Source organism: Sinocyclocheilus anshuiensis, unplaced genomic scaffold (assembly GCF_001515605.1).
Source record: "Sinocyclocheilus anshuiensis isolate Anshui unplaced genomic scaffold, SAMN03320099.WGS_v1.1 scaffold1726, whole genome shotgun sequence".
Taxonomy (NCBI): Eukaryota; Metazoa; Chordata; class Actinopteri; order Cypriniformes; family Cyprinidae; genus Sinocyclocheilus; species Sinocyclocheilus anshuiensis.
In genome coordinates, this window is record NW_015546155.1 from 61,972 (window position 1) to 73,944 (window position 11,973).

Sequence of the window (11,973 nt, forward strand, 5' to 3'; positions counted from 1 at the left end):
GGGGCGTGTTAGAACGAGCCGTTTTAGGTAGGCATGGCTGACTCTTAAGTTTTATAAAGAATATCTCTTTGGATTTGAGACTTTAGTCTTTGCAACTTTACAGATCTTCTTTATGCACCAAGAGCTTGTAACACTCCAAAGAGAAAGGAAAAATTGAAATCGCATCATATGACCCCTTTAATAATTGGACGCATAGGTTTATCTGGCACATTGATCTGGGTTCGAATCTGGCCTGTGTCTTCTGTCTGCTTAAAAAAATGGCAAAAGCCCCAAATTATTATTATTTTTTTTTAAAGTAACATTTTGTTGTTCATATGATGTTGCTAAAAATAACATTATTTGGTGTATTTGGTGTAATGAAATGTGTTTATGTGGTTTAAGGTTCAAAAAACACATTATTTTCCACATACTGTACATTATTGTTTCTCCTCTATGCTCCGCCTTTCTGAAACGCGTCGATTTTTACAAAGCTCATTGGTCTGAAAAAGTGAGGTGTGCTGTGATTGGCCAGCTATCCAGTGCGTTGTGATTGGCCGAATTCCCCAAGCTGTGACGGAAATGTTACGCCCCTTTACCATACTGTGATGCCTGCGGCAACCACATGTGACGACCCTGGGCTGGACTCCGCTTCCTCCACGGTGAAAGCCGATCCGGCAATCGACAGCGCAAAGTTGAAGTATTTCCTCAGCGACCAGCACAGATCAGCTCCAGACATGACGAAGCAGATATCGTCCTCTTTTGGAAGACCAAACAAAGTAGTTTCGCTTTCACAACGAAACACACAGCGCCTTCATGACATGGCAGCGGCAGCAACAATACTACAGCGAGAATAAAAGTTACGCCTTCTTTCTTTCCGTGAACATTTGGGCGGCGTTATGCAAATCTTCCCACACAGTGACGTAGACATGTTGGGGCGTGTTAGAACAAGCCGTTTTAGGTAGGCGTGGCTGACTCTTAAGTTTTATAAAGAATATCTCTTTGGATTTGAGACTTTAGTCTTTGCAACTTTACAGATCTTCTTTATGCACCAAGAGCTTGTAACACTCCAAAGAGAAAGGAAAAATTTAAATCGCATCATATGACCCCATTAACGTAGTTTAGTGATAGCTGAAAATAATGATAGGATGATGATCTGTTCTTTTCCTGTCTTCTGAATCTTCCAAAACCTGTATATTTGAGGACAAATTCTCCATGTATCTGGTTTGTTTGTTCCTCTGCTCCTTCTTGACACATAAAGGTCACAACTGCTTTGTTCTGTGGATTAACAGTGTGACCATTAAACTAAACTGTACAGATCCAGTCTGGAAAGCCCACGTAACCGATTCAGCATGAGAACACACAGCATTCTTCCTGTAGCTTCACCTGAATCAAATAAACATATTTCATGGCATATTAACTTTTTTCCCTCATGCTCATTTAGAAATACAGATGTAAATAAGAATGAACAGGCTGGAACTGTATGCTCATGCAGACATTTTCTACTTTTCCCCAAGGTCAGACCATGGACTCATCTCCAGACGTGAGATCCCCTCTGAATGAAGTCACTCCGAAAGATCGCATGACTTCAGAAAGTGACATTTTGGAATCACGAGCCAGTACAGCCTATCAAAGCGTCTCCTCTCCTTCAACTAATTTGTCAACTGACGAGGTCAGACCTACTGTTCCTTCTCCATCACAGTCATCCAGAGACGCTGTAGTGCACAATGACACCTCTCCTTCATCAGCCATCTCACAGACCCCGGAGCTACAAGATGTCACCACCCTCAACATGGACACAGCCTCAGTACCAGGCAAGACTAATACAATTAAACCTAATCTAATTGCAAATGCTATCTGTCATTAATCAGTCTAACTAAGGTCTGAAAACAAATTTGCCATCCATTGTGTTGAGAACAACAACATGCAAAAATGAACGGTTTAAGGAGAGCTGAAAGATGCAGTACATTTTATATTGACAGTCTTGAAGATAAAATGTAAAACTGTGCATTGAAAAGAAATGTGGTGTACACTGTAAAGTTGTAAATAAAACATTGTTGCAGTACGTTTTACAAGAAAATGTTATGTTTAATTCAGTGTGTTACATGCTGATTCTTTGTAATTAATTGTGAAATTTAGTAGCAATTTCTGAGTGAAAACTGTCTGCACCAATGTTCTTCAATGTAGGATTTATTTTGAAACAGTTTTTACAAATTGCTAGTAAAATGTGTGACTAATTAGAGCCTGAGTTGGAAATTTGGGTTCGATTCTGACCTGTTTCTAAATGCTTCCATAAAACGTTTTATTTTTTGCATTTGCCATTATTAAATTGTTATATTTTGACTGCTCTGGATTGGTTCAGATCCTATTTAACTGATCGTTGTCATTTTGTTTTTATGGATGGTCACAGATCAGAGGTCGGTCCTGTTAGTACTGGTGTCCCTCAGGGCTCATTACTTGGTCCCTTGCTCTTTAGCATTTATATTTTTCCTCTTGGTCAATTGTTAAGATCTCTCGAACTCAACTATAATTTTTATGCTGACGATACGCAGATTTACATCCACTCAAATCCGGGTCAAGGTGTGAATATTTTCCATCTCTCACACTGTCTTTCTGAGATTAAGTTGTGGATGTCTGACAATTTCTTGTGTTTGAATAGTTACAAAACAGAAGTTATGCTTCTTGGCTCTCCCCATAAATTGCGTCATGCTGGATCTTTAGCTTTGTCTGTTGACAGTGTTGCTCTGGAGTTACAAAGTAAATTAAAAAATCTGGGTGTTATTTTCAATCCCAGCTTGTTGTTCTAGCCTTTCGTGCTGAACACTGTTAAGATCTCGTTCTTTCATCTTAGAAATATTGCACGGCTATGGCCTTTGCTGTTTTTCTCTGTTGCTGAAAGGTTAATTAATTCTTTTGTCTTTTCTGGTCTAGATTATTGTAACAACCTTCTTATTGGAGTCTCTAAATCTTGTATTATCAGCAGCTAGAATTCTGTCGGGCCAGGGTTGTTGATCATATAACTCCTGTTTTGGAACTGTTGCATTGGCTCCCGGTTAGATTCCGTATTGATTTTAAAGTTCTTATGTTAACATACAAGGCACTGCATGGTCTGACTCCTCAGTACTTGGCTGAGCTTTTAATTCCTTATACACCTAGCCTAGATGGTGGCATTGCTCTCATATTGTTGTAGAAGCTGAACACGATGCTTCAGATATCATGCACTGACATTTGCATTTGCGTTTGTCTTCTAGTGTGAGTGCTTTCATGTGGGTGTGCATCACTTTGTTTCACTTTAAAGATAAAACACTGGGCTTAATGTGACTGAATCCAGACTGAACTCGTGAGACTCTCTGGGAAAGTGCCACATTCCACCCACTTGATCAAATGTCTGTCCGTAAATAATGGCTGGTCGTGGGTGTAACATTTTGGAACACGACTGTGTTTGTAAATAATCCCTCTCGCATACTGTCATTTCACTGGAAACACAGCTATATTTAGGGCAGTTGAATATCTACTTATTGGTTAACTGCACATATGCCAGACCTTAAGTATGACTGTTACAAAACAACACTCACACTCTTGTTCTAATATGCTTCTTAAATCTTACTTTTCTTTCTTCGTTTGTTGTTCAAAGCTTGTCTTTCTATGCCTGTTTTTCTCCTGCAGGTTCTTCTGCTAGCAGCCCGTCAATTTCTTTTTTGAAGAGCACCGTTTCAGATTCAGTAGCCACCACAGCTCCTGCAACATCCATCAGTCCAAGTGAAGGACCTCAGACTGTCTCTTCTTCAGCCAGCAGTGTGATCCAGACAACACAAACAGCTCCACCATTCACCACCACTTGCCCTCAGGCATCTCAGATCGCCCTGACCAGCAGTTCAAAGGTCACTGGACCTGCTCCTTTGGAAGACCAGGATGAATCTTCTGAACTGGATGTGGGGGATCAAGGTGTGTGGATAGCAAATGTTTTCCTGCCATTGACGTTAAAGGGATAATTCACCCAAAAATGACCATTCTTTCATTATTTGCTCATCATCCAAAAGACTTTCTAGTTCAGCTACAGTACACAAAATAAGATATTTTTAATATTTTTCATCATTTTTGCGTCCCTCCATTTAAAGCCCTTGCAACTGAAAATGTAAAGGTTCATTTTAGAAGTAATCCATATGAATCAAGTGGTTTAATCCAAGTCTTCTGAAGAGGCAATCGATTTATGTGATGTGAGGTTAGGGATGTCCTGATAAGCTTTTCTGTGCCACCGATCAAATCCGAGTCATTGAATATTGAGTATCTGCCAAGTCTCCAAGTCTCAATCCAATACTTGTATACACACACTGTAGATGTAAACATATCACATTAGTAGACGTTGTAAACAGACTGTGTGGTAACATTTATGAATATAGGACTACTGATATAAACCTCTTGTATTTAATATGAACAATAAGCAGAATAATTGCAACATAAAGGGAAAAAATTGGAGATAAGGTTAGGAAGCATGATGCTTGTGGCGTCCGAATGCCAGTCTGTCAGTCAAGTCTGAATCAAGACGCAACCCATAGCAATGCGTTATGAAGTTTGAGCACATTTGAGCATCTTATTTTCCTTTTAATGGCAGCTGGCAAATCTACTGGAAGGTGCATAGCGCCACCTTCAGCATGACACAGACATGACAGCTGACGTAAAATAAGGATTGGGCTTAGGAGAGCCGATACCGATCAGTTAAAAAAAATGCTTCATCGGCCCCAATCCTGATCCTTGAGATCAGCTCTGGACATTTCTAGAAAAGATTTAATTTAGACTTTTATATAAATGTTGATCAACGCACATAAATCAAATATGGTAAACGGAAGCTCAACCGTACATGCCTGACAACAAGCACTTTTTATTTTTGAGTGAACGTTTAAGTATGAGAGAGAGTTGTGTCTTTGGTCTTGCTGTCGAGGTCTAGTAAGCACAATGACATGATAATTTCATTACTTTTCCATCTGCATTTACTTCTGTGCTCTGTACATGATGTTCCTTCAGTTTTATTGGTTCCTGTGATAGTGATAATCAGATTCCGCTCAATTCATCAATCTTCTAGAGTCAGGGAAGGTTCCCCACCGCCCTACATCGCCCCTGGACCCCCTGCTCGCTGCTCTGGTCACCGTTTTCATTATTTGCACTGCCATGGTCTCAGCCGTCCTCTTCCTCAGGTTCCGTCAGAGGAGTGAGCATCCAGAATTCCACCGGCTTCAAGACCTTCCTATGGTGAGTTTTGCATTTGGGCAGCAAGTTGTGATACTTAAAATTGAGACCTTTGAAAGGTTTATAGATTTCCATTAGAGGTCGAATGATTGATCCGTTTTGCCGATTAATTGGGACCGATAACTGACTGCTGGAACAATAGCGATAGTTTTTTCAGGTTGCATCCATTGCTGGAACAACTGAGAAGGTCCACTGTCATTATACAGAACGAGAGCCGCCTCCAGAAGCAGAATCAATGACGCCTCGTTGAGTTTGTTTTGTTATGCATCTGTTATCCAGCAAAGTTGCATATTTAAAGCTAGTGACGTTTGACAAATCAAAAAAAAATTATCATCACTGTAATAAATATTTTATTTTTATTAGATAAAAGTCAAGCAGAGAAACAAATAAAGTGGGAGAGTATACATACAATATGCATATGTATCTAATCTCAATGCTATGGACTTAATAGATATTTGTAGATATTTATTTGAAATGGTAACACTTTACCAGTACATTTGTAACATTAACTAAGGATAATAAATGCTGTAGAAGTATTGTTCATTGTTAGACTGTTAATTTCATTTACTAATAAATATTTTTGTTTAAGTCCTTTTTTTAAATTTTTGTAATAAAGTTCAGTGCTATTTTACTTGGAATATTATGTTTGTTCTCATTCATTATCCATTAAAAAAACGATCGTTATCGGCCAGTGTGGTCCAGCCAGTTATCGTTATTGGTAAAATCCACTATCAGTCGACTTCTAATTTACATGATAATGCTAATTGTGACGTTTTTTGCAAATGTGGTGGCAACACTGATAACGATCAAATTTGACAATTCAAGTGCTGACCTCAAAAATAAAAACCTGATGTGCTTTTCTGCAGCATGATCTTCTAGAAGACACGCCTTTGTCAAGATACACCTATTAGCAATCAGGGCTGCACGATTAATCAAAAAATAAAAACATAAATAAAAAAATCACGATCTCGATTCATACATAAATGTGATCTCATTTCTAAATGACAGCGATTCACTTGCATGTTTGTCCCTCCATTCAGATCACACTGCATTCACTTATTTACTTTACAACAATCCAAGATGCTATCAGTCAGACTTATTGGTCACAATCACACAGTGTAAAACAAAACACTTATAGATGAAAAATATCAGTTTCTACCAAAAATATTAGTTGTCAGAAGATGAAAGCGATATATTTGTCATAGTACACTTTCAATGTTTATGGGGATTTCTCGCGTCAGCGCTGTTCAATGCATTGCATCAGTGCCATAGATCTCTATGAAGTGAAATATCAGCTTCAGCGTTACTAAGGTGATGTGTTGCTAGTCGATTGACGCTTGTGAGGTGGTGTTTAATGATGATTATAAAACGGATAGTTCCGGTCCTTGATTCTGATTGGTTGTGCCACGTTCAAAGCTGTTGTAAATTACTCTACAAACATACACCTTTGTTTACTTTTTGTGTTGCTTGGCAACCACTTTATTGCAACCACAACTGTTTCTGAGGAACTACATTGTTTGGTGGAAGAATACCGTTTTTATTAATATCATTACACTTTATTTGCTGTTTTATTTTGTGAAACCTTACTACATATATGGAATAACCGTTTTATAAAAGCAATAAGCCCCATGAAGCCGTGGTTTACAGTGAATTTATAACAGCTAAGGGGGTTTATACCATAGCTTCGCTCCGCTTCGTGCCTAACAACGCCCCTTAGTTGTTATAAATTCACTGTAAATCACGGCTTCTTGGGGCTTATTGCTTTACTCATAAAGACAGTCCCTTGCCGCCACCTATTGGCGTAACAATGTTACTGCACTGATTGACAGCCTTCGCCTTGTTGGTTGCAATTATATTCAGTTTAACATCACTTTGTATGCTCTTTAATAAGCCAAAGTATCCTAATATGGATAGTGTTTTGTGTAAGCTCAGTTTTTAAAGGCCTATTAAAATGTTCATTGTAAAATGAATATTCGTTGTGCTTATTTCTCAATTAAATCAACAATATCCAATATTACTGTAAATAATACGAACATCTTTAGCATTATTTTATCTGTAAAAAAAGGTTAACAGTGACAGTCAACAGAGAGCTTGCATATCACTTGTATAAAGCTTAAATGATCAGAATCGGGATCGGTATTGGCTGATCATAATGACAAGAAAGCTAGTTGTTATTGGTTGCAAAAATCCAGATCAGAGCATCCCTACCTCAAAGGTCAGCACAAATTACAGTACGAGTTAGTCATGAATGACAAGGGATCCACACCTCAAAATACCAGCCGCCAGACCACACAAAGCACAAGTGCTATTTATTCGTTTTTTTTATTTATTATTTTCATCACATAAATATTTATTATTGTCAACATTCTATTCAACTGCTTACAGCTTTTAAGTTATTCACTTTAAGGGGTCTAAAATTATTGTTTTATTTCTTATTGTTTGTTACTTTTAAGTCCAGGACTTTATTATAACTGAAGGTCCTGTGTAGACAGCAGTTTTTACTTGAGCACAATAAATGTTTTGGTTGAAAAAATGAGAATCGTGATCTTAATTCCCATGGAGAAAAATCGTGATTCACGTTTTAGCAAAAATCGTGCAGCCCTATTAGCAAGAGTGAACTGCACCATTTCATTATTTGATTCCTCAGTTTTGTTATTGGTGCAAATCCCCTGAAAGATGGCTTTCTCAACTGATCTGATTATGGGTTTTGATGATTCTCAGGAGGCTTCGATGCTAAAATGTGGTTGTGTAATATTGGAATAAAAAAATTTAATTATTTTACTATATTATTCTATACCATTAATATAAAATATGGGTTTTATAAAATCAATCTTATTCTCTGTTTTAAAAAAAATGCAGTTTCTTAATAAAACAGGTGTTTAGTTAGAAGAGAATGTTTGAATTTCAAGAAAACAGAACTCATATACTTTTATTCATCTTAAGATTCTCTACAAACATGGAGAGAAACTATTACAAACATGAACTGTAGAAGAAACCATTCACATTTTAGAGCATTTTCTGGAGATAATTTGCTTGTTTTTTCCCCCCTTTATTGGACGCTATATTTGTTCTTAAGGAATTGCTCAATATTATGACACTATCACCCTAAATCTAAACTCTTAAGATGCGGTCACATTTACTGTCATTCAGCACATGTTCACAGGTGAAATTCAGTCATTTCGAAAGGATTTTGGAAGGCGAAAGATATTCCCCATGCAGATTTCACAGCAGGTTCAAACTTTTTTTGTCCACCAAATTTTGTTACTATATAACGTTTTATTGTAAAGGTCTAAAATTGAATCTACTGAAACAGATAGTACTGCACTTTTTTTTCTTTTCAGGGGAATTATTTTCCAAAACATTTTTTATTTTATTTATTTATTTTTTTTTTTTTAAAAACAGTTCCCTGGGTTTAGCATAATGTCTCTGGACGTTTGCACTGTTAGATCTATGACATTGTAGTAGGAAAATGTTCATTTTTATGTGACTGTTCATAGGTTAAACTGAATTGTGATTTTGATATTTATGAGAAAGTTGATTTTCCAGATCGATAATAACTTGAAATGTATTTAAGCATATTCACTTCTGTCTACGCTGGTATTTGTGGTAAACCTAGTGCCTAATGTACTTTGTGCCAAAACTAATTTGCGGTAAGCAAACTGATAAACATATATTGCACTGTTGTGTTGTTGAGATGAACCTGTAAAGATAAGAGTTTGTAATAAAAGAAGAAAACTTTTTTTTTGTACGAAGTTTCATGCTATATCACATTTACATGAGTTCAAAATGGTGAAATAAGATATAGTTATGAGCACTTTAACAATGTTTTTGAAAAAATAAACAACACAATATAAAATTTATTGATTAAAACTAGCAACAATGCAGCTTTCATATGTGCTATATTCTAAGAAATAGATCAATATTAAAGGTGGAACAGTAAAACCTAATGTACGTAAAATAGATTCATCATGTTAACACAGAGCACAATATTTCATATTATAGTAAAAACAGAAATACTGTCATAAAAATTGTGTCATTAGAATAATATAGAAAACATTGCATGAAATAATCTTAAGTTATTTTAATTATTAAAAAAAACATCTTTTCATAGAGTACAAAATACAATATAAAAATAACAATGACAAACGTGTTAATTTTGTGTTAAACTAAAGACGTTTCAGATGTTTAAAAATTAATAAACCGGAACACTGATTTAATAAGCCATGTGAATATGTATCCTCATACCCGTTTTGTCTGTAAACACTGGAAAGTCCTCATCAGTCCTCATCGATCTATGGCTGTGAAATGATGAGGTCACCATACGGCTCGTCCTGTCGCACTGTGACCTGTCCTGCGACTATTTGCTCTGTAAACACAAGACGAACAAGACAAGACAGCATCACTCCCTGGATGATTGCATTTTTCAATAAGTTAAGCACTGGGGAGAATTTGATTTCATACATTTTTGTTCAATGTGCTGTTCAATCTCACACCATTATTTGCTGCTAGCAGGTGAGGAGGCTCATGGGTAGTCAGATAGCAGCTGAAGTGGAATGGGGCGGCATATATCACCTTTACCTGACAAGTTTAATGCTTTCTCTCTTTAAGTCTTTGCATGTTTCTGTTAAAAATAAATTTGATTTCAGTAGGTTGGCTGTAAGTCAATCTTCCCACTGTGAAAAGTCCCATTGCCCATTTTTTTACAGCAAAATCCCAATTTCATAATTTAATTTCATTAATTTTGTTTTCACTAACATGAATCAGGCATAATAGGATGGTAAATCCTCTGCCACAATCTTACCTAGCAATCTCCAAAACATTTGGGCAACAATTCTACAGCTGGCATAAGGGGGCAGCAGAGAGTGAAAGGTCACCAAATCTTCAATAACAACCTGCGGCCTTCAACAGAAGAACAAAAATACTTTTAGATATTATATCTGTCTATAGTCACATGCCACTGAAATGGACAAAGCAAAAAAATATAAAATAATAATAAAATATTATAAGGGTCCTATGATTTCTGCAATGCTGAAAAAAAGATCTGATGCAAGATATTTTGAGAAAAATATCAGGAACCCATCAAAATAAAAGTATGGTTTAACTTGAAGAAATTGTGACAGAAATATATTACTATTGTACAGACATATTGAACGTATGCCTTAAAGGATTAGTTCACTTCCAGAATAAAAATGTCCTGATAATTTACTCACCCCCATGTCATCCGAGATGTTCATGTCTTTCTGTCTTCAGTCGCAAAGAAATTAAGGTTTTTGAGGAAAACGTTCCAGGATTTTTCTCCATATAATGGACTTCAATGGGGATCAACGGGTTGAAGGTCCAAATTACAGTTTCAGTGCAGCTTCAAAGGGCTCTACACGATCCCAGCAAATCTAGTCAAACCATCTGTCATTTTCTAAAAAAAATAAATAAAAATGTATATACTTTTTAACCACAAATGCTAGTCGCGCACTAGCTCGACTTCACGCATTACGTAGTCATGTTGGAAAGGTCATGCGTGATGTAGGCGGAAGCAGCGTTTACAAAGCGAACGTGCAAAGAAAGTCAAACGCCCTTTACAAAAAAAGGTAAAACAACGATGTCAGTCAATTTTGAAATTGGAGGAGAAAATGAGATGAAGCTTTTCGCCCTACCCTACCTTTCTGAACCGGAGTACACAGACGAAGAGCTGACCGCGCGCGACCTTTCCAACGGGATTACGTCGTAATACATGAAGCATGCGCAAGCAGAGCTAGAGCAAGATGAGCATTTGTGGTTAGAAAGTATATAAATGTTTATTTTTTTAGAAAATGACTGATCGTTTCGCTAGATAAGAGCCCTATTCCTTGGCTGGGATCGTGTACAAAAACCTTAATTTCTTTGCGACTGAAGACAGAAAGACATGAACATCTTGGATGACACGGGTGTGACTTTAATGTAATACTACGGGGGTGACTTTAATGTAATACTACTACTAATAATACAATTATTAAAACTTTATTTCCTAAGGAATAATTACACCATTTTTTTTCCATATTTAAATTTTAACAGTAAACCTCTGTTTTGCAAAAAAATAAAAATAATGAAAGGTTTTAATTTTCATTTGATTAACAGATAAATCTATGCCTTTATTTGATTAACAGAAAAATTGCAATACACAACAGAAAGTCTGGAAAAAAAAATGTTCATAAAAATTTTTATTTATAAATAAAATTAATGGTAACACTTTACAATAAGGTTCATTAGTTAACCTTAGTTAACTACTTTAGTTAACATGAACTAAGAATGAACAAAACGGTAATGGTATTTATTCATCTTAGTTAATGTTAATTCCAACATTTACTAATGCATTATTAAAATCAAAAGTTGTGCTTGTTAACATTAGTTAATGCACTGTGAACTAATATGAACTAACAGTGAACAACTGTATTTTCATGAACTAACATTAAGAAAGATTAATAAATACTGTAATAAATGTATTGTTCATTGTTTGTTCGTGTCAGTTAACACATTAACTAACATTAACAAATGGAACCTTATTGTAAAGTGTTACCAAATTAATGAATTAATTATGTAATTTTAATATAATTTTTGTTAAACTTTTAATAAATTGTTCTTGAATTGTATAAGTATCATGATATCAATCAATAAGATGTACCTTTTGATTTAATTTACAATTTTAGGAATTCACGAAATTAAATTCGTTAAGAAATTAAATTAAACTCTAAGGAAATTAAAATGGGGGGGGGGGGGGGG

The 11,973-nt window shown here is 36.0% G+C and overlaps 1 protein-coding gene across 2 annotated transcripts in view; it reads left to right on the top strand.

The window, feature by feature from the left end:
- Positions 1 to 6,623, top strand: part of LOC107701331 (putative GPI-anchored protein PB15E9.01c) — a 7,756-nt gene extending 1,133 nt beyond the window's left edge. Inside the window, exons 2-6 of one of the 2 annotated variants that reach the window (XR_001635633.1) lie at positions 1,494 to 1,790; positions 3,643 to 3,921; positions 5,057 to 5,223; positions 6,087 to 6,456; positions 6,493 to 6,623. Coding sequence is in view for 1 of the 2 variants with exons in the window: in XM_016503321.1 (XP_016358807.1) it covers positions 1,494 to 1,790; positions 3,643 to 3,921; positions 5,057 to 5,223; positions 6,087 to 6,131 (788 nt within the window). In the remaining variant the exon portion in view is untranslated. Of the gene's footprint in view, positions 1 to 1,493; positions 1,791 to 3,642; positions 3,922 to 5,056; positions 5,224 to 6,086 lie in introns of both variants that reach the window. The other variant, XM_016503321.1, reaches the window with a different exon arrangement.
- Positions 6,624 to 11,973: the final 5,350 nt, after the last annotated feature.